At 38.4% G+C, this 24,410-nt stretch overlaps 1 protein-coding gene across 1 annotated transcript; it reads left to right on the plus strand.

Moving 5' to 3' along the window:
• The first annotated feature begins 224 nt into the window (after nucleotides 1–224).
• Nucleotides 225–23,470, plus strand: LOC134668292 (protein takeout-like). Its single transcript, XM_063525774.1, has 5 exons — nucleotides 225–275; nucleotides 16,504–16,769; nucleotides 17,321–17,451; nucleotides 18,040–18,192; nucleotides 22,513–23,470. The coding sequence occupies exons 1-5, from the start codon at nucleotides 225–227 to the stop codon at nucleotides 22,662–22,664; spliced, it is 753 nt and encodes a 250-aa protein (XP_063381844.1). The 3' UTR covers nucleotides 22,665–23,470.
• Nucleotides 23,471–24,410: the final 940 nt, after the last annotated feature.

Genomic DNA, 24,410 nt, shown 5'->3' on the forward strand with positions numbered 1-24,410 from the left:
CTAGATAAGCGCACTGTTAAGGACTGCCAACCATCAAGTGGTGAAGATTAAGATCTTCAGCATTTCTCGTGCTTACACCTTGAGACTCAAGAGTCACTGAGTGAGAGAGAGAGAAAGGCTGACTCAAATTAGTCCAAATAAATGGGGAAATAGTCACGGAAGATGATCATGGTTTAGGATCGTTCTTGGGATACAGACAGACCGACTGGTAATGTCATAGCCAAATGGCCCTGCATCAACAGAAGACTCACAAAATCGCTCAGTCCTTGAACTCGGTAATTTGTAACTAGTGTCATAATAGGTCAATGGACCGAGTAACAAACACATTTTAACAGGCAGTCCCATATGCCAAAGTTGGAAGGACACAGAAGAGACAGCTTCTCTTGTGGTGCTGGAATGTAGCAGGGTGCCTCTATACAGGGCAAAAGATCTCGGATCTCCGAGAGATCTCGCCGAAGTCCTACTCTAAGTACATCATATAATATCTTAGTAGCTTATTAATTGCTTTATTATCACTTAGGTACTTAATTTTACTACTTGATTTTACAGTGCATTGGTGTTAGCTGTAATGCTGTAAAATTTGATTTCAATAAATATCAAATATCAAATATCAAAGGTTTGACAGGATTCCTTGAGGAGTTCGGCTGGTTGGACTAGCCTATAGGATGAGGTCTTCAACTGCTTCATATAAGGGAATCCGTTGACTTCTATGAACGTCCCGGCACTGAGGGCCTACCGCAAACCACCTTCTACGTGTTGCCTCTCTATCGCACTTGTAAATTCATACGTAAGTGTGACAGGGCGGCAACACGTCGAACGTGGTTCGCGGTAGGCCCTCTGGTAAAAGTTACTAGTTTGCATGTTTGTAAGTTCCCATCCTAAGTATCAAAGCGGAAGGAAACTTAGTACATACAGCAATAGAATATTCATATCGCGTCCAAAAGTTCAGTTTTAATTACATACAGTTAGTTTCAGAACTCAGACCACCTGGCTCCATTAAAGTTTGATTTGCCAGAGTAGATTTAAATAGAGTAGTCCATACTCAACCCCTCATCATTGGCCTTCGAGTCTATTACAGACTAAACAAACAGTGTCAGGTAGGGCGACAACGTTTTTCGTGGCTGTGTAAGCCAATACGGGAGCGGCAAACACGACCACAAGCCTGGCAGGTGTAATGTGCCCGTGGCGAGCAGGTGTCGGGCTGATGACACTTTGCTCGCTTACTTGCGAGTGTCTTAAACCAAGCGTCATCGTGAGTTTTACGCCCGTCAAATACCAGTTTGCATCACTTGATTCTGTCCTCGGCAAGTTCCTCCCATTTGTGAACCGCAATCTTGAAGGCGTTCAACCCAGTTCCGTTATATTCCGGTCGGTCGACCTAGGTATCGATGGGCGGATGTGGTATATGCTGATCTGCGCGAGCTCCAGGTTGAACACTGGCGAGAAACAGCACAGACCAAAATCATTGGCGTGCAGTCGTGTTGAAGGCCAAGACACACTTTGGGTCGCTGCGCCAGAAGAGGAGTAAGTAGTAAATCCATATTCAAACTTTCTCACCGCGCGCAAAAACTCGGTGACGATCTTGCTGCAACGACACTTTTTGGCTATAATAGTCTTGGATACAAGAAAAGTCATTGTGCGTTTGTTATTGAATCACGTTAGATAAGTACTTAAAGCGTGAACACTGACTAAAGGGCGGATAAGTTACTGTTTAGTCCCTATACTGTGATCGGGGGGCACGGCAGTGCCCCCGCCAAGTCGAGCGCGAAGCAAACACTGCCGTACCATCCTTTACTGGAACCATTTCGCCGCATTTTAAGGCCCCTATTTGAGAACCTCTGGATAAGACCAGAACGCAGAAATTTTGGTCATCCAGTAAGCTATAATCACATACTTAAAATCCAAAATTTCAAGTCTGTAGGTCATTTAGTTCCGAAGTTAAGCGAAAGCAAAGTTTCGCATTTATGAAACTCACTCATGATCATCAGAATAGAACTAGTACTTCCCATAAACTCAGAGAGCTGAAATTTGGTACAGAGTTAGGGTTTAATGGCCACATAAAGGGAAAACCTAAAAAGATTGCAATATCAGTCACGTTTTAAAGATCTAAGAACTGCATAAGTAAGTTTGTAATCCCATATAAATATATGATATTACAAAGTTACTGTTGCAGTTCCTACAAATAGTAGGTAAAGTAAAGGTACACTACGATGTACGATGTGAGTATGAATGAAGATATGTTTAGTTATGATATGTGTATACATAGTATGGGTATCCGATCTTTCAGAAATTAAACCGTCTAAACCGTCTAAAAGAATAAATAATGAACGCGAATGGGCAATACGAAAAACTGTTGCTACTGTACAAGAATCAGAACCGGAAAAAAAGAAAAGAAAGATTTGTAATAATAAAAAAACTACTCCTAAAAAGAAAAGAATGTGTTAAATAAGAAAATCTAATAAAATAAATCAATATGCCCACGTTTCTACAAAAAGAAGTGAAATCCCACCAAAAACATTCTGTAAAAAACTAGCCAAGTCTCGATGGAGCTGCTTGTTTATCTCTAAAAAGTAATGAAATCTAGACAAAGTCGTGCCAAGTCTAAGGTTCCTTACTGCGATTTCTTTATTATTATAGTTAATGTTGTGTGACTTGGCCGTGCCAATGGTGTCATGGAGCACCTGGTTTTGTACCCTTGTGTACCCTTCAACGGCCAAGTCACACAACATTAACTATAATAATAAAGAAATCGCAGTAAGGAACCTTAGACTTGGCACGACTTTGTCTAGATTTCATTACTTTTTAGAGATAAACAAGCAGCTCCATCGAGACTTGGCTAGTTTTTTACAGAATGTTTTTGGTGGGATGATAATATTATCTCTACATTCGCTACCTATCTACTCGTACTGTTTGCTTAGGTACTTAATTTCATAACTGACTATTGAACGTGCAATGGGAAAAGCTCTATGTCAATTAATCAGTCAATATCGATAATCAATATTTTCCGATCAAACTATACAGTCCAAAATACGTTAACAAACAAATAGTCACTACTGCATAATTTCCAACCGGGAACTATGAGTAGAAATAAAAATAAATTCTTTATTTTCAGGTTTTTTTACCATAAAATATACAGGGTGCTACTGACCATCGGGCTTTAAATCCAGGGCTCGATTCTACTCGCTAAACTGAGCTACGTTTATTATGGCACCAACCCCGAAATCCCGATTTTTTTATTTATTTTTTCATACATTTTGGCTGATTAGATGTCGACGTTTTCTATGGAAAAGCCAGAAGAATTTCCCCGATTTTAGGGTTGGTCCCATAGTAAAAGCAGCTCAGTTTAGCGTTTACCGAGTAAAATCAAGCCCTGGAATTAAAGCCCCATGGTCAGACACATACTGTATAAATTAATGGAAGACTAGGGAGAAACTAGCTTAGTCCATAAAATGCGAGAATGCGCGTGGAAATTCGGATGCCCTGTACCGTACGGCTGCAGTAAGCCAAAACGCCGTAAATGCTGTAAATGGCTTCAAGACGTCTGCACATACGACTTTTGGCTTCGCGTGTAGATTTACGGCCCGATTCGGATTTTGAAATAGACATCTATTAGACATCTTTTAGACATCACCAAGATATGATAACGATATTTTTAAGATCTAACCTGTCAAATTTGACATTTGCGCGATTCTGGAGATACTCTTGAACGATTTCAACAGGATATGACTTAGAGATCCAATTCACATCTAATAGATATCTTACTCTATCTAACGTAAAAGTGACATTGGTAGCCCGAATTGCGCTGCAAAAGAGAACAAGTTGATATCTAAACTATAACATATCTAGAATGGATCTAGTACGTGTCGTCTCTTGTGAATATCTTGAAGTTCGAATACGGCAGTTTGACCCGCCTGCAAACGCAAGACCGCGAGAGTAATTGTTAGCGCTGTAAAGCACATTACACAGGGTGTTTATTGTTCGTTGTTTTTAGCATTAGAAAGAACTTGAAGGTAAGCGATCTTGACATGTCTTTTAATTGAAGAACGCTTTTTAGGGTTCCGTACCCAAAGGGTAAAACGGGACCCTATTACTAAGACTTTTAGGGTTCCGTACCCAAAGGGTAAAACGGGACCCTATTACTAGGACTTCGCTGTCCGTCCGTCCGTCCGTCCGTCCGTCTGTCACCAGGCTGTATCTCACGAACCGTGATAGCTAGACAGTTGAAATTTTCACAGATGATGTATTTTCTGTTGCCGCTATAACAACAAATACTAAAAACAGAATAAAATAAAGATTTAAATGGGGCTCCCATACAACAAACGTGATTTTTGACCAAAGTTAAGCAACGTCGGGAGTGGTCAGTACTTGGATGGGTGACCGTTTTTTTTTGCTTTTTTTTGTGTTTCTTTTTGCATTATGGTACGGAACCCTTCGTGCGCGAGTCCGACTCGCACTTGCCCGCTTTTTAAAAATCAGTAACTATTACTTATGAAAGCAGAAGAATATAAATGATCGTATTAGATTCATAATTATTACATATTTGATGTAACTTATTTTTAAAATGTGTTTTTCAATTAAAAGACACATCAAGATTATTTACCTTATTTCTAATGCTAAAAAAACGATCTATAAGTAGTTACATAAACGCATTGATGTTTTATTTTATTGTTTTTAAAAAACTTCGGTTTTGATAAAATAGTCCCGTCAAACCACGCGATTATAGTCCAATACTACAAATATGGTCCACAAGTTCCAATAACAATGATATTTTTAGTATTTGAGTGTATTTCGCCATTTATGCAACTATGCTACCTCAGGCCTCAGAACTACCCATAATTTACTAACTTATAAATCTTATAAGTAATTCAAATAATACTCACTCCAAAACCAACATATTCGATTTAGTTTCGGACCATAGTCGGGATATTTTGGACCATAGTCGAGATATTTTGGACTACAGTTGGATAGGTAGTTTTACGGTACACTTGTATAGTGGTATATATTTAAAGGTGATTATGGGGATCCCTTCTACATAATTGTGTGAAGATTATGTATATTTTGCTTCTTCCACAAACCATCCTGTATACTGCGGTCAAATAACTCCAAGTAATTTGCTCCTGGACTCGAAAGATAATTACAAAACATACCAAACCGGGCACTTACAGACCACTTCCTAAGTATCTATACAATTTTGCTCCTTATTTCAATGGATTAAGGTGAAAAATGTATAGATATTTATGACTTTGACTGTACACAATTTAAGCAGGACATGTTTATCTGCAAGTCTCCAACACGGAAAGTGAAATTTATTTTTCGTAGACAACTTCAACCAGTATATGCTCGAGCTAAATTATACTTTATTTGACAAGTAATAAGCCCCTAGCATTAAAATTTAACTTGAAGATATGTAGGTACCTATACGTAACTTGTTTTGTCAAATAATAGACCACGGCAAGACGTTAGGTAGCTAATGTAAGTAGCTATCACATACCTATACAGTCGCCATCGGATATATCGGTGCAGCTAAGGCACTCATAAATATCTAAACACGCGTCTATTGTCCATGGTCCATCAGCCTGATGACAGACAGACGGACAGACCGACAAGTGAGTCTTAGTAACAGAATCCCATTTTTACCCTTTGGGTACGGAACCCTAAAAACAAACAAACAAAAACCGGGCAAGTGCGAGTCGGACTCGCGCACGAAGGGTTCCGTACCGTAATGCAAAAAAAAAAACAAAAAAAAGCAAAAAAAAAACGGTCACCCATCCAAGTACTGACCACGCTAGGGTTTGCACGACGGATCCGAAATGTATGGGAAGATCCGCGGATCCGGATCCAGATCCGGATAATTTCATACATTTCGGATCCGGATTGCAAACCCTAGACCACGCCCGACGTTGCTTAACTTTGGTCAAAAATCACGTTTGTTGTATGGGAGCCCCATTTAAATCTTTATTTTATTCTGTTTTTAGTATTTGTTGTTATAGCGGCAACAGAAATACATCATCTGTGAAAATTTCAACTGTCTAGCTATCTGCACGGTTCGTGAGATACAGCCTGGTGACAGACGGACGGACGGACGGACGGACAGCGAAGTCTTAGTAATAGGATCCCGTTTTACCCTTTGGGTACGGAACCGTAAAAACAAGTTCTTAAATGACAACGAAATAGTAAAACTCAGACGAAATTAGTATTGGGTTAAGTCTTAACGTAAACTTTGTCCCCCTTAATACCCACTGACTGTGTGAAATAGGCCGCAGCGTCAGCGCTGGCAATGAATCAGGTACAATGGGCTCAGGCAACCAGTGATTACGATACACATCTCTAACGCCCGCTGTCCATTTTGAATTTAAATGCCTACTGTATGTACCATAAATTGCATCACATTCAATGGTGTTTGAGAAAAGTAATGTGTGTTGTTGCGAAAATACTCCATCCTGGAAGTGTCGGCTGCATCAATTGATATTAAAATAGGTGATATATATCCACAACTATAAGGGCCTCGATGTCACGATGTTAATGTCAACTATCCCAATCAATAGGTCAGTAAATGAATGCTCAAAAAACGTTGTAGAGGGAAATGCTAGGAACACAATTTTTGACTCCGTAACTTTGTTTAGACTAGTTAGGAGGTGAACATATCAAAAGTCCCCGGCTGTAGCCCCGGTGCTGCGGGGAAGAGGGGGGTAAGAAGGTAGAATTTTTCGATTTTTCATTGATATCTTGGAAACTTTGCATCTTAGCGACATGACTACTAAGACAAACCGAAAGCTCATAAAATTAGTTACAAGTTTTATCTAGTCAAGTTTTTCGATATCTTGAATAGTTTTTGAGATACCCGCTCTTGAAAGTTTATTTAGGGATTTTAATTTTATCTGGATATCTACATCAGTGATGCTGTTAGGCTATGTTTGGTATCATTTTCGTATAAATCGGGGGTGCTGAATTCATTTATGGTATTGACACTATTCCGAAGTAAAACCAAAATAAAAAATTATATATTTTTAAAAATCCCTCTTCACGCCTAAACCGCTGAACCAATTTCGTTGAAATTTTTGTATAGAAATAGTTTCAGTCTCGACACAGGACATAGGATGGTTTTTATAACCAAAAGCATCTTTTGAGGATGTGAAAAGTGGGGTGGAAGTTTGTATGAGGAGTCAATAACCGCTGAACCGGTTTAGGTGAAATTTAGGATGGTATACATCTGTGATTTAGATGAAAATGATACCTAACATGACTTCAAACTTTACCTTAAGCAGTATTTACCTCAGGAATTCAGTTTCGTCGACGAAGTTGAATTCCCCCCATACTCCATTTCACAACTTTAAAGGATGATTATTGAGATTAAAAGTATCTTATGTCCTGTCTTGGGACTCGAAATATCTGTATACCAAATTACAATTAAATCGGTTGAGCGGTTTAAGCGTGAAGAGGAATTTAAAAAAAAGGTATTTGTTTAAAGTTTATATGTTTTTTCTAAGGAATGGTGTCAATGTGATACCAAAAATTAATTCAGCACCCCCGATATATACGAAAATGATACCAAACACGGCCTAGCAGCTTCACTAATGTAGATATCAAGATAAAATTGAAAGCCCTAAATAAACTTTCAAGAGCGGATATCTCAAAAACTATTCAAGATATCGAAAAACTTGACTGAATAAAACTTGTAACAAATTTTATCAGCTTTTGGTTTGTCTCAGTAGTCATGTCGCTAAGACGCAAAGTTTCTAAGATATTAGTGAAAAACCGAAAAATGAGACCTTCTTTCCCCCCTTTCCCCCCCAGCACCAGGGCTACGGCCGGGGACTTTTGATATGTTCACCTCCTAACTAGTCCAAACAAAGTTACGGAGTCAAAAATTGTGTTTCTAGCATTTCCTTCTATAACTTCTTATTTCTTGGCCTAAAATGTATCAAAAATAGATGTAATTTGTGTCGCTTAACTTCAAACGCGGGTAAATCCATTCGACCCTCTCAGCAAATATCTACTCTATTACCTTTTCTCTATACCAAAATCGCATAATCTGACAGATGGCAATACCCGAGTTTGAAATTAAGTGAATGCTTCAGCTACCTAAAGGTATCGTTTGGATTTGGATGTCAACTGCAACTGCTACTATTGCTGCAACTGCTACTATTGCTGCAGCAAGGTTGCTTGCTGCCGGCACATCATAACATCTTGACCTGTACAGTCCACCAATGTTAAAAGAACATTTACTTCAGTATAATCAGCACGGCACGGCAAATGCGTCAAAGAGAACTTTATGCAGTGCTGCGAAAAACGAAGCCAACCAAGCTGTTGCGAATAAAAGATTTGCTGAACAACGGCGCAATTTATAAGCTTCAAGAGACTTGTTACTTAATATTATCGGCGCGATTCGGGAAATGGATTAGACATTCACTAGATATGAAATAGTAACGATATGTGACGTTCCAAGAAAAAGGTACCCTATGACGGTCGGCGCTTAAACGCTTTTATTAAAGCCGCTCCAATATTATTGCGGCCGTAAGATACCTTTTGTCGTGGAACGTCACATAATGTTACTATTTCATATCTAGTGAATGTCTAATTCATTTCCCGAATCGCGCCGTATGTACATTCACCGCCAGCACGAGCTATGCGCTACGAGCGTAGCCGATAACACGAGAAAACCGTATGTAGCGAAAAGCACCTACGAACAGAAAACCCACCTATCAGGTCGCTGGCAGTGAATGTGTAAGCCTTCCTAATATTAGTCAATGCCATCGCCTAGCACGGGCATGTGATGCGGAGGGTTGAAAGTCATGTGACGAGAACGATACTACGAATGAATATGGAGGGAAATAAGAGGAAAGGAAGGTCTTAAGAGATGATATGAAACGAGCGCAAGTGAATGATGAGATGACGAGCGACAGAAAGGTATGGAAGAAAAATACATGCTATATTACTACATAAATACATACTTTCCTTGACACTACACGACGGTGGTGCCAAACATAACGAAGTACTTAATTCTACCTGCCTCCTCACATCCAAAATAGCCACACTTAACCTCAACACAACACAATAACCATCGTTAATTACTATAATATAAATGTAAAATTATGTTAATAGTAGTTGAATGTAATGGTTCGTCCTACTTTGAAACTTTATGAGCGTGCATTGTTTAACGGTATAGTGCTTGATGTAATACCCATTCCGTTGATTGAATGAGATTCTGTGTTTTATTCTGCACTTGTAGGTTTTTGTATTACATACCTACCTACCTACTTATTTCTAGTCACAATGATTTTATAGGTGGATCAAATTCATAAAAAATATCAAAAAACAACTGGCTGACTGAACGCTCTGCACGAGCGAAGTCCATTTCAACTTACCTGTCCGGCATCGCGAAATGTTATGGGCAGGTATTATAAGTATGGAGCTTTTTGTTGATTTAGTTTTAGCATAGCGGATTTGGACTCTTAATAACATTAAGTTCCTCGGTTGGGCCACACCGTAAGGAGCAAAGCGATCCGCAAACTCGGGGCATCAGACCGCAGCACCGACTAAGCGCTTTATCGAGCGTTCGCAGCTCTTCCGTAACTATTGCACGCAACTCGCTAACGATATGCAATATTGCAGACGACATGACAGTTCTTGTTGCAATTACACGCCTGTTTTGAATAAAATTGTAATGGGTGTCATATCGTAATTCTAATAATAAGTTAAATTGTGGAATGAACTGTCGCCCGCGTATCGGACCGGTATACCGGTACCTTCAAGAAAAGAACGCACTCTTAAGGGCCGGTACTTGTAACCTCTCTTGTTTTGCAGTTGGCAACATCATTTAGAGCGTAAATTTTCGGAAAGTTTGCACAAAGCGTGTAAGACTAAGCGTGTTATCTAGCATTCTCGGCTTTTCCGTAACTATTGCACACAACTCGCTAACAATAATTATGCATTATAGCATATCTTTAACAGACGACATGAAAAAGGTTTATTTAACTTGCCAAAATGCTAACAAGATGAGTTAAAACTGCCAAAACAAAATTTCTAGGCGAAAAATGTTGGGATCCTCTAGAATCCCTACAACGACTGGTCACGCGATGCCCTCGTCCTACGCATCCCTGCAATCAAAACCAAATCATCAGTCCACCTTGTTCAGGGATTTCCTCTAGTTCACCGAACTTGTCTGCCCCATCCATTCAGCCACCAATCATAATTCGCTTGCCCTTATCCCTATCCCATTCATTTGAAGTCGGCCCAGCATGTCTTTTTCTTCCATACCTCTCTCCCGCCCGTCATCTCATCATTCACTTGCGTTCCTTTCATATCATCTCTCACACACTCCATCCACCTTTTCCTCGGTTTTCCTCCCCCGTTACTTCCCTCCACATTCATTCGTAGCTTTCGGCCACCAATATCAAAATGAAAACCTACCGGCAATTCAGGCTGCAGAATCACAGCAATCTGGTCCTATTCAACAACATAATCAACCCATCAGCTGCACCAGCACACGTTAATATGTTTGTTTACAGGCCTTTAAATATATTGTGCGCGCCAGTAATGAATTGAGGGCCGCCCCAGTTGCTCAGCGGAGCGCGCTCGACAGATAGTGTACATACATAGCTGTATGACAATGTTTGTTGGTTATATTTCGTTTTAATTCTGTAAATGTGTGAGTAAAAATGGTCATTAAATAAAATGTGATGTCGTTTTTTGGAAGGTGAAAAGATTTATGTAAGTAGATAGATACTTTTAAGGACTATATGGAAAACAGAAGTGAAAGATGTCCTGCGTGGTTATAGTGTAAGAAGTAAGAAGGGTTTGCCACTAAGCACGATCATACGCCTCAAGCTTCTTCCAACCGAGGACAGTTGACCATCCATCTTAGCGGATCATCTCCTGGACCTCATTTTAAAAAATATGGATTAAGAATTATACAAGTGTGCAACACATATTCACACTGTGGTGGCAATCCACGTCAACACGTACAAATCTTGTTTCTTTGGTTTTTAGGGTTCCGTACCCAAAGCGTAAAAACGGGACCCTATTACTAAGACTCCGCTGTCCGTCTGTCCGTCTGTCTGTCTGTCACCAGACTATATCTCATAAATCGCGATAGCTAGGCATCAGTTGAAATTTTGATGATATATTTCTGTTGCCGCTATAACAATAAGTACTAAAAACTTGGCTGGTTTTTTTACAAAACTTGACCCCTATTCGACAAGCGACGTTTGACGTATCGTGTTGATATCCCGTTGATGTGGGAAAAACTCGGAGTAATTAACAACGGAGACGCCATGTCTAAAATTTTCGGTACAAAATAGTCTGCCGTTTTTTGCGGGGGAGGGGCACATCAAATGTATAGGTACGTCATGTCAGATAAACGTCAGTCCATACATATGGTTGACATGTGGTTGACCATTGGCCGCCTATTTTCGACAGAGGGGAACGCCTGTTAATGGCGGCTCCATTGTTAATTACTCCGAGGGGAAAAATCATAAGTTCTCGAATACGTACAATGTCAAAATTTGACATTAACAATCCACAGTTAGGGTGACAAGCAAACTAAACCGAACCATCCTTAGTTTAGAGTGGAGTTTTGGTTGTACCAAATGATATTATCCACCGTTGATGGAATCATAACTCAGTATGCGATAAAATCAACTGTTGATTTGACGTGCATGCGAAATCTGACAGTTGTACGTGTCGAATTTGGCCCCTTGTCCTCGTAATAGTATTTTATACAATCGTGATATAATAAAGAGCTTTTCAGTCGAGTACCGTGTTTAGGCAACGAAGCTTGCTGAGTTGCCTAAGTCAGGTACGAGATTGAAAAGCTTGATTATATCACTATTGTATACAATACTTTTTCTACGAGCCAACAAAAATAATACTTTAAATAAGAATCATACAAACAAACCAAACCAAAAGTATACACAGCTAAGATACGCAAGCAGCCGCGATACCTTCATACTGGTACGCGCCCCCGCCGCCGCGTCCGGCGCGTTGGTCAACGACACCTTCTCGTAACTCATGAGACCCTGGTACTTGCTCCGCGCTAACTTAAATTTTTAGACAGTTGTTTTCTCGATTTTGGCCACCGTAGCCTATGGAGACTAACAAGCAATACTAAGTGGTTTTCGTAGTCAATGGATGTTGCTATTTTAAGGGTGTCACATGCACGTTTCTGACTTATGTTTCTACTATACAACCTAAAATAAATAAATAATTTGAACTTTGGTTTTGTTTTGTCCTGTTGATCGCGGAGGGCTGTGATGGGTCAATTTCATTATAGTTGACTAAACTGTATCGTAATGAATATTATAGTTGAGTTGAGAGCCCATACATTAAAAATACCCAATTGAAGTTCGGTATAAGAAATCTTAATTCGAGAATTATAGTCGACGAGTAGGAAAATTCCATTTACTTAAGAGTAGGTAGTTTAGGTACGTTTTGCCCGGTCAAGCCACGCCTCTCTAAAGCCTTAGTGATTAAATTGTCGTCTGCTGACCATGAATTCAATATAAATAAGGATTATAGGGCGAGCCTGTATTAGCATAGGCAGGGATTGCTCCCAACCTTCGTAGTATTAATGTAGATTACGTGGCCAACCGAACTTTACCGTCAAGGTCGGTTTTAATAGCGTAACCTATTTTGCTTTCCGAAGATAATGTTATTTAAAGTTAAGGTTACATACTTAGTTATGGATGGACAAATTGGACATAAAGTCTGGCCTGTCAGTACGTGTGTTTTTTATCCATTAGCGAGTTGAAACATAAAAAGAGACAAACTGAACTACTCTATTTTAAGGCACCAACGCAAAAAATGAGGAAAAAGGCTTACTGCGGTTTCTCGATAAGTTTTTCACCGCGCACGAGCGCCGCCACGCCAATGTGCTTCGCTCAATCTTTGCTACATGTAGAAAAACACTCGCTACATGCTACGGCGAATCTGTCCTTAAAACTTTTGAGAAAAGAGCGTACTCTCATCGGTACGCTCTTTTCTTGATGGTTTGAGGTCGTATCGGCCCAGAAATACCAAGGGTGACACTGTTTTGGTGCAACCGTCCCTTACACTGCTAAATAATGACTGCCGTATTCGAACTTCAAGATATTCACAAGAGACGACACGTATACTTACTAGATCCATTCTAGATACATTATAGTTTAGATATCAACTACCTACTTCTCTTTTGCAGCGCATTCGGGCAACAAATGTCACTTTTACGTTAGATAGAGTAAGATATCTATTAGATGTGAATTGGATCTCTAAGTCATATCCTGTGGAAATCGTTCAAGAGTAGGTATCTCCAGAATCGCGCAAATGTCAATTTTGACAGGTTAGATCTTAAACATATCGTTATCGTATCTTGGTGATGTCTAAAAGATAAATATCTAATAGATGTCTAAGATTTCAAAATCCGAATCGGGCCCTGATTCCTTTTATTTATATTTAGTACTTGCATAGTAATTTGTAAGTTGGTTTATATAAGACTATCCGCTGATTCACTAATTTACCCTGCACCATTCCGATCCTCTAATACCGGAATAGTAGAAATCGGACCCTATATTTACGACACAAAGCGCCATCGAAGCAACTACATCGAGGATTAGTATGATTAACAATACGCCTCACAACTGCAAAAGCTTAAGTCGATGACTACTCTCATTGGAAATTAAACCTTAACACAACTAGATTAGGTATTCATTGCTTTGTACGATTTAAAGTTTAAAGCTTCTTTGTCTTAATAATCGTATGCACAAAGCGTTCGCATTTTTGCTGAACATTTCACAGGTTTAACACTGCTAATTGCAAAATGCCCTAACTCCATTTTATGTTCGTAGCATTTGATACATTTTTAAAATAGAAACGTTTTCCTGTCAGAAATCTGCAATAGCGACCTACATTTTATGACTGCAAAAAGAGGGTAAAGTCCTCGTTTCGTCTACGTAGGACTGTTGAAGATAGTTTTTAAAACTGAGTTGCTGCTTGCTTGCTAATGAATTAAATCAAACCTTATGAAAGGCTGTTTTCAACAAAAACCCTAGGGGTGACAAAAAAACTACACTCCACCTAGTTATACCAACTGTATCAGTACTCATCAACCTTGACAGGCAGACTGTTGACTTGTTTCGACCAATACGCACTTGGTTGGCCTCAAGAAAAAGTGGTAGATTTTCAAATCGAAAGTTTTGCGGCTAAGTCTTGCATCTCAATAGGTATATTTATTGGAACTTATTTGCAATAACCTTTCAGCAACACTCTCGGCGGACCTTAAGCCTTAGACGGTGCGAGAACTCGCATGCGAGTTTCATTACATTGCGATTTTTGATTGGTCTGCTGAATTGGATGTCTCCCGTAGTCCTCAATGTAACTAAAATCGCATACGAGTTCGCGCGCCGTCTAAATCAGCCCTTAGAATTGACAATTGGTATCCCGAATTAGTTTAATTGAGCATTTTGAATCGCGAAGTCAGAAACCATCCCTCTAACTACTACAGATACCTTGCATTTCTATAAGTATTAAATGGGTCCATTTTTCCCTGATTAAATGTGATCCCACCAAACAAGCGTGCGTGACGTCGTGTGTTTGTGTCGGCTTTCAGGTGTTATGGCGCAACGCGCTGGAACTGGCGGGAAACTACCTGAAGCACGTACGATTATAAATAGGTACACAAAACAATCTATATGTCGGCGGCCGATCGTAAGATCAGGCATATCGTGAAATTCCTAGGCATATCGTGAAACGTGAAAATCTTTGACTCGTTCCCTGAGTCGACGGAGTCCCGCTACGCGGGGCTCCTATTTCTGGGTAGTTTGCCCTTCAGGCATCTGAAGCAACCTAACGAACCTATCTTACCTAATATATAATATATATATTGGTTTAATGTGACTATCCTCAAAACAATACATAGGAACATTAGGAACATTACGATCTGCCTGATCTTACGATCGGCCGCCGACATATACACAGGCCAATTCGACATTGTTTCCAATATGATACTGATATGCCAGTGTCAAAAGTAAGTAACATTATTTCAACCAAAAACGATACTTTTGGCACTGACAAATCAGTAGGTATTATGTCAGAAACTGATCTAATAACTAAAACTCGAATTGACCTAGGTACTTAACATGCATTGCGCTTTTTTGGTGCTGATTTACAGACTACATACATATCAGACACCTCATTATGAGGCATAACTATGGCGTTTGACATTGAACTTCGTGTGTAAAAGCATACTTTATTTCCGTACCTACACGGCGGGAAGAAGTTGATAACTTTCGGGAAAAAAATGAAGAAATTTGAACCTTATGCAGTTTTATTTTAAGTTTCTCTTCTTCAACAAAATATCTCGAGTTATCAACTTCTTCCCGCCGTGGACCGATTTAATTGTTATTCAACTGTTTGTTTTTAATACTTGCCTAATTTAGTGTTAATTGTTGTAGATTTTTTTAAAATTAACTGTTAGTTAACTTCCGTTTGATATAGTTTGATTGCTTCCGTGTGTTATTTTCATAGGAATACTTAATGAGATGTTCATAGATTTATTTACACTTAAATTAAATTAACACTAAAAAAATATATTTTGTATAACGTAATAACTACAAGACTTAACTCTTTACGCGTAACCATTGGAGAACCTTAAGTCTTTACAATAAGGTATAAAATAATCGTGTCAGTTAATAAATATTGTCACATATTGTGAACAATGATACAAGTCAGGTAAAAAAACCTTATTACACTATGGATCACTACATCTTTTTATCGCTCGGTCGCCCTTGTTTGTCCTAAATTCAACCCGTTTTCTCATATAAATAGACTGTTTTAATTTAAAATCAACATTCAGCACCAGCAGTCTTAGTCGTGTTAAAGTGTTCAATTTTGAATGAATTTGTTAAAATGTTCAAGCAATTTATAATAATTTTAATGTGTATAATTTATTTAGAAGGTGTTTACAGCGGTGAGATAATTTATTTAAGTACCTATTCATTTATAAATCGTTTAAACGTTTTGTAATTTTCATGTATTTCATTAAGTCTGTACCTCATCATCTTCCTCGTGTTGTACCGGCATTTTGCCACAGCTCATGGGAGCCTGGGGTCTGCTTGACATGACAACTAATCCCGGTAATTGACGTAGGCCCTAGTTTTTACGAAAGCGACTGTCATCTGACCTGCCATCTAAGGGTAAACTAGGCCTTATTAAGATTAGTCCGGTTTCCTAGAGATGTTTTCCTTCTCCGAAAATATCAAATGATGTTTCGTATATAAGTTCCGAAAAACTCATTGGTACGAGCCGGGGTTTGAACCCGCGACCTCCAGATTGCAAGTCGCAGGCATTTCCCGCTAAGCCACCATTACCACCACTAGCTCTTATTAAGTCTTTACCTACTTGAAGAAATTGTTTTCATTAACCTTTAAGTGCAGAACAGATTTTTTCGTAAAAACTTAAAATTATTGTCAATTTATAATTGTATATATTAAGCATTGTGAATATCGTCGCCTCGTCCCCATATTGGGATAGATCGATCTGTGTAAGATATCTTCTAATTTATATTTTTCTATTACAGTGCCATACATAAAGCCCTGCAAATGGGACGATTCGACTTGCCTGAAGGCTTCAGCGCAGGCCGCCATACCAGTAATAACAGCTGGTATTCCAGAATTGGGAGTGGCTTCCTCCGACCCGATGGTCGTAGAGAAGATGAGCACTAATAACGCTGGATTAAACTTGGATCTCAGCAAGATCACCATCACTGGGCTGAGTCAGTGCAAGGTTGGGAAAGTTAGGTAAGTCCGAATTTTAAGAGTTGTATTTCTATCGATCGAGCAGTCGTTTCTTTCGACAGCCTCTGCTTTCCGTAAACTGTCTAAAGAATGTACAAGCGTATAAAATTAAGCTATATTGTAGCCTAGCGATAAAGCGTGCAACTTGTGAAAGGTCGGAGACCAGGTACCAAATTACCAATAAGCTGCTTGGAAGCTGTACGAAATAAATCATTACTTTTCAGTAAAGGATAATATCGTAATCAGTCCGACTAACCCCAATAAGGCTTAGTTTACACTCTGGGGTGGAAGATCAGGTTTGTCATGCCCTTCCATAACAGCTCCTGGTTACGCCCATTCTTATGATTCGGTTGCCAAAACGAACTAAAATCCAAAGATAATATATATCTTTTAACTTTCACCTCTCGGATGTTATTTTTAATATGTCTTTTTGTATAATAAAGAGTTTACTACTACTACTACTATAACTATAACCCAAAGATACCGTTAGAGTTAGGTACTTACCACAATTTTTTTCAGTAATCAAAAAATAAGTCCAAACTGTTTGCCCGCAGCCGTGACCTCGATAGATCGACCATAGTGCTTAGTATGCGTTGCCCCGTAACGCTGGATTCACACTACAACGTCTCGGGGACCCTGGTCATCATTCCCATTGAGGGTACTGGGGAGTTCGGTTTCACAGCTGGTAAGCATTGTTGGTAACCACACACACAGTAATGGTAATATTCCATTTCTAACCACAGCTGCACTACCGGTACTGAACGCGTCGCTGTCATTGTCAATTTCCATAGTAAAATGAACAGTAGTGCAGCTGTCGTTGGAAATGGACTGTCACCTTAAGCGCCACAGTAAGCGAATGCTCACGGAAAGCAGCTCTACGGGAGGAAGGGCGACGTGTCGTTAAACGAGTCGCTCAAAAGTCTACAAAATGTCCACGACCACTCTTTCAAGAGTGTAAAGAAGAAGAAGAAGCATTGTAAATAAATGGTTGATGATTTTATGAGTTGAGGCTACGGTGCAGTACCTAACATTCGACATTTATTACTATGTATCCGGAAGCCTGTTCATCAGCCCTAATGAGAGGAATATTTAGAGATCAGTTTGCCATATACAAGACTTGTAACTACTTTGCATTTCGCTACATAGTTACTATTTACGAGGATTTCGGCATTTCACCATCATCCGTTTTGAAAGCTTTTCGCCCTTAAATCTCGCAATTCTAAAAACAGCTTATCTCTTGTTAACTCTAATCTTTTAGCTTATTTGTTTGCAGAAAACGTGAAGTTGAAGTTGGAAGCCAAGATCGAAGAGGAAACTGGTGCCGACGGCAAGAACCACTGGAAGATTGCTAGCTACAAGCACAGCTACGAGCCTGACAAGGTGTTGATCAGGATCACCAACCTCTTCGGTGGCGACGAGAAAACAGGTAAGTACATAACATAAAGACTTAGACCAAGAGAAGTCTGCAACGATATTGATAGCACACACAGTGCAAAAGTCATTTATACGTCATCATCATCATCTCAGCCATAAGACGTCCACTGCTGAACATAGGCCTCCCCCTTGTTGGGGGGTGAATGCCATAATCGCCACGCTTGACAGGCGGGTTGGCGATCGCAGTCGAGTAGACCGAATTTGAGGGACGCTGCTGCCCGTCCACCGGTGGTCTTGGACGTAGTTTAAGGACATACCCGGGTCCAGGACATACCCGGGTCCGGGGTTATACGTCATAATTTCATAAAAATAACACTTGAACTGCGTGTGCTATCAAAATCATTGCAGACTTCTCCAATACTAATAATTATTTATTAGATTTTTTTTAGAATAAGCAAGAATATTTAGTCTGTGGCAATTAATAATGGCGGACATGTGCTTTTGCATAAAATCGACATGGTCTAAATGGTCACCGGTTGATGGTTGTAAGTAGGTAAGGTAAACGTACTAGTGCTCGACATGCTAATGCCCAATAAATAAATAAATGTTCAGGTACCGCGTCGAGTACCAGTACGTTTACCTTATACGCAATTAAGTCCCGTCAAATTAATAATAATATGTGAAAATCTTAAAAGTTTAAAATGTTTAAATCAGTATCTCCCTGAAATGACCAAAAAATGGTACACAGCGGGAAATGTTAGTCATTATGATATTGCCTTTGGGAGGCAGAACTCTCTCTGATACTCTAATAATACCGAGTTATCGAAACTATAGAGTCGATCAACGAAGCTATCATCTCAAAAAAAATTCAGATGGAATCCAGACGTGATGGCTAAAAAAATTATTTGCAAACATGTTATGAAATCTAGAATTGCATGATTTGTACTACTATTTACTAGTATGTGCATGCAACAGGACATATCACACGTTAACCCTTGCGCCACGTATTGATAAAGCTAAGCCCTTGGAACACTGTCGCCCACTTTTTGTTAAACATAAGATAATGACCGTCATTTCATTATACATCTTTTTGGTTAGCATATTTATTTACAAAAACAAATTCAATTACCAGATAAAATCCAATAACAGATTGCATGCCTTAAGAAATAACAACGATATTATTTTACCAAAATCAAATAATTATATACATTTTAAAAGAAGTATTGAGTACAATGGAATTAAAATTTATAATTTTTTAAGTAATGACATAAAACAGTGCAATAATTTAAATGAATTCACAAAAAGGCTAAAATGTTATTTACTGAACAGACCTTATTACTCCTTGCAGGAATATTTTGAGAAATTGTATGACTAATAATAATATTTTATTTAAATTTGTATAATAATAATTTTCTTAGCTTCCGAATTATCGAATTATTAGTTATAGAAATGTAATGTTATCGTAAACTTAGGCTAAATATATTAACTTAGTGTAAGTTTTGCATGCCAAGTGTGGCAGAACATGCATTCATGTAACCCATCTACTGACATGACAAATTGTACCATCTGTGTAATGTTCTAGCAAAATAAATGATTCTGATTCTGATTCTGATTCTGATTCTGCTACTACAAGAACTGGTTAACCCTTATCGCGCTACGGCGCACGAATAAATCCATCCGTCTGACGGCGCAGGAAACGGTACAAGGGCCACTTGCTTCCATCCGTTTGTCGACTTCTTCTAATAGACTGCGAAAGATTCTGAGCGGTTATTAACTTTTCACTATTCGCTTTTTTAAATTGTCTTTTATTACCTCGCGAGCCATTGCATCCGACCCCGTTTCACATTATAACAACATAAATAATCCTGTTTCAAATCCCACTTCTTCTGAACTATTGAGAAAGATCGGGTTCAAATTAAATACTCTCTTTAGGCTCCTTGTTTCACTAGTTTTACATTTTCAGTTCCGCTTCACATAATATCCATCCATCTAGTTTACAGCTAAATCACAAAACTCTTTAAATTATCACAGCGTCGTCGAGGTATTTATATAGTTGTCTTCTATTTTTTGAATGGCTATTGTCTATAGTGAACCAATCAATGAGAACTGTAAACGTAAAACTCTACTTCTGGTAAATAAATATTAGTGTAGGGCAGGACTAAATAGTCTGTAGGTAATGTCAATGAAGTTTTACTTGAATTACGCAGTAACCAAGAGTAGTTGTCGTAGAAATGGATAACATTTGAATAAGATCCTCATACTGTAATTTTTTAAGTTTTAGTTAGATATCTAATAAGAGTAATAAGTTGAGTAAGTACTAACATAGTCTTAAACAAGTTCCTGCGTGTACATGTTCGACTAACCTGTTTGTTATGGATTTTTGTGGTCCGAAATAAATGTTTTTTTTTTACCCTTTTACACAGGAGGCACATACATTACATGGTCCACCTAGTAGACAAGTGCTCTGTCCACTGCACCCAGCCATAAATCAACCCATTATCAGCCAGTTAGGCACAGGTCATAGGAATATCTAGGACAATTACGTATGCTACGTGGAAGGCGATGACTAATCCTTTCCGGACAAGTTTGGAGGTTAGTTAGTTAGTAGTTATGGGTGTAGTAATAGTACCAAACTCGTAATTTCATTGCATATTTTGTTGTTAGGATTAAGCACGATAAATAAAATTTAGTACCTATAGTTTACATGGTTAAATTTATTGTCCTAACACAATGGAATCTAGTATGTTTAGACTAAGGACCATTTGCACCAAACACAATTAACAGACTGATCAACGTCAAGCAGCAGAGAACTATGAAACTTTCCATACAATAAAATTTAAGGATAGCTATGTTATATACCGTTGTGCAAATCTTTAGTTATTCTCCTTAAGAGACCTCTTTAATTGATTTGATAAAGTTGTTTTCTAAGCTTATCTTACACGCGCAAATTTCTAAACAAAGAGCTCCTTGTTTTAAGTTAAAAACAAGTCGCTGAGTACTTAGATAGGGCAAGGTCTTCTCCGAATTTGCACACGACACTTATCAGTGACGTAAACGGGCTACTATAAAAGACGGGTCCTGTAACCAGGAATTCATTCGTAGCTTGTGCCTGGTCAAGTCTAGTACTTGTGGTACATAACGCGCCCCTCTCGTCTTACATAAATACTTAAATATAAGTATTTCTTTATTAAAGTTGTTCCTGATATATCTACCTGACTTTACTTCAAGAAGCCCCTTCCTGAAGAATATAACAGCTAAAACGGTCACAGACGGTTTGATGCAACCGACACTAATAAAATTGGAGCTCCTTCTATGCGTAAACTGTTTTGCAACCACCCTAATGACTGAAATTGTATTTTTCGTTTCGTTTATTTATAAAAAGTTATATTAATCAAGCCAATTCCAAAATGAAAAACTCTACTCGCTACTATTCGCTACTCGAACTTACCGTAACTGATCATTGTTAAGCCTTATCTCATTGCAATAAAGCCTACGACGGGTTAGTTATTGTGTCAACGTTGGTACAAAGACAAACGATATAAGTGAGAGAACTGATAGGAAAGGACAAAGCGGAGAGCTCTTTGCCTTTTTGCTCCGACTGAAACTGGCGGCTAGACTGCCCCGATTATTATCAACATGGAATTTCATTAAGTCTTTGAAAGTATGTAGCATGAGACAGTAACGTATCCTAGATTCAAGTACTTTTACTTAATTTGTATTTTGAGCTGGCCCGAAGCTTTTAAATATCAAAATGTAGGTACGTGTTTTAAACAAAGAATAGGCTTCTTCATGGCTTACTGACTTTGCTTTTTCTTTTACAAATCAATGTGCTTTGGTCCTGACTAATTGTTTTTGTGAATGTATTTTTAGCGTGGTCTTGTCGTGGAGGTAACTCGCAATAAGTGAACCTATGGACAAATCGATTAAAATACTTTAGCATTCGCGGCTGATGGTTGTATAACCCCTAGGCCACTTACAGCGTCTTGAAAAGATCCTAAGTTCGAACTGTATTTTGATCGTACAGTCATCAGCAATAGTATCTTACACAACTAGGGCCGCAAAAATATATGACGCGCTCTTATTGCGCTCCAAATAAGAACGTGTCACATATTTTTGCGGCCCTAGTTGTGTAAGATACTATTGCTGATGACTGTACCCATCCCCATATCATCTTGGGAAGGATAATTGCCCATGAAAGAATCTTCTTACGATGTGTGTCTTCGTTTTGATCTTCTACTTTCCTGCTCAATCTTCTCCACTTTGCCTGGTCTTCGGCATCCTCAGGTGTGAGATTGTTCTCTTCTATGTCCGCTATCACGACGAATGAATATACTTAAATAATAATTTAATTATAAGCGATATTTTCTTACAGCCGCTCCCGTGCTGGATTTCATTAACCAGCAATGGCGGGTGTTCATCCAGAGTGTGGGCAAGCCGTTCGTCGACGAGTTTGTCCAGCTGATGGTCGACAACGTCAACAAATGGATGGCGGCCGTTCCAACTGAAGAGTTAGAAGTAGTTTAAAATATACAATTTAAGACATACTTGGACATAGGTACTGGTACTTAACATTTTTTCGTGTAGTGCTTATTACCACAAATTATTGGTTTTAAAAACATATAAGAAGTAACTTTAGCTCCAAGTAATGGTAACATTCCATTTCTAACCGCAGCTGCACTATACCGGTACTGAACGCGTCGCTGTCATTGTCAATTTCCATAGTAAAATGAACAGTAATGCAGCAGTCGTTGAAAATGGACTGTCACCTTAAGTGAAACCTACAGCTTTACACTTGATAAAATTACCTTTAATTTCTTTACTTAAATGTTATCTCTTCTACTTACGTATCGGAAAATTGCTAAAACTCCTTACTTATTGGACAATATGCGCTAAAATATTGTTGAATGAACTGTAGTTATGTGACTCACAAATAAACGGGTAAATTTTTCCTTATATTGTTTTTCGGTTATTTAACATCACTTGTCCTCAAATACCTTTATGATTCTAATAAATCACATTAAACCATTATCTTCATCGTTAAGTGATTGAATTATCTCTAATCCCTCCATATTATATTTTATGTTTTCATAAAACTGTACGTCAATACATAAGCCTAATTTATCCCAGGTAACAGTAGCATAATGAATAACTTCCTTGTATCGCATAATAATCAATCAGCCCCAATAAGGTATAAATTTAGTCTTTATAGCTCAATCAAACTAATTTAACAAGACTGTACTGCCGTAAAACATACAAGTTATTATAATTAAAGATCTTAAATCAATGCATTAAGTGCTTTATTTGAATGAAAAAATTTTTTGTTGCTTACCACAGCACCCCCTACTGGGCAGGGGCAATAATAAAATGTTGTATTTAAGTGCTATGTTTGAACGATATGTTTATATTAAAATGTTTACGTTATTAACTTTGTGGTTATCTGGTTGTTTTTATTGAACTGAATAGGTGCATGTGTTTTGAATACGTTAATTTCTTTACGCCCTTTTAAGTAGGTACCTAACTTACATGTCTGCAACTACATTGGTAAATATTAATATCAGTCTATTCCACTTTGCCAAAATTTCTTCCAACAGACAATAGTTATTTGTTTTACAAGGGGGCAAAGTTGTTGTTTAACCGCTCGTGCTAATATTAGAATAGAATAGAATAGAATAGAATAGAATAGAATAGTTTTTTATTCGTAAACACACAGACAACAGACATACATAGAAAAAACATAGTGAAAAATAAAGTGTCACGAAATGGTCCCATCTCAGCATGTTGCTGGCGACTTCCAGCGCTGATCTTCCGATTAGACCATCAAGTGAGAAATAATCACGGAAGGTAACAGACAAAAAAAAAAATTAGTAAAGAAACATAAAATAAACCGAAAAATAGATTACACACATTTTACACAGCTAATACAAAAAGAGATGAATTAAGTACACGGATTAACCGATCGAACTTGTACAATCCGGTCGGGTCACATCGTGGCGCGGCATTAAGCGCGCATAACTAGCCTATATTGATACCCGAGCAAGCGAAAGATCCCAAAATTGAACCACGAGCGTAGCGAGTGGTTCGAAAAATGGAATCTTGAGCGTTGCGAGGGTTTCAAAGCACGAGGGTTAAACAAAATTTGCCCCCGAGTGAAACACAAAATTTTTCACCACACCAACCCGAAGCAAATATTAAATGTAAAATATCAAACAAAATCATACCAAATCAAATCCAAATGAATGTTATTAAATATTTATTATACAAAATCACCAT

The sequence above is a fragment of the Cydia fagiglandana genome, chromosome 10, assembly GCF_963556715.1.
Source record: "Cydia fagiglandana chromosome 10, ilCydFagi1.1, whole genome shotgun sequence".
Lineage (NCBI taxonomy): Eukaryota > Metazoa > Arthropoda > Insecta > Lepidoptera > Tortricidae > Cydia > Cydia fagiglandana.

Bases quoted from the DNA above. Each gene is read 5' to 3' on its own strand.
- LOC134668292 (XM_063525774.1), top strand. From the start codon at position 225: ATGGCCCTGCATCAACAGAAGACTCACAAAATCGCTCAGTCCTTGAAC. The intron at 16,770-17,320 runs GTAAGTCCGAAT...GTTTGCCCGCAG, and splicing joins TGCAAGGTTGGGAAAGTTAG to CCGTGACCTCGATAGATCGA. The intron at 18,193-22,512 runs GTAAGTACATAA...ATTTTCTTACAG, and splicing joins CGGTGGCGACGAGAAAACAG to CCGCTCCCGTGCTGGATTTC.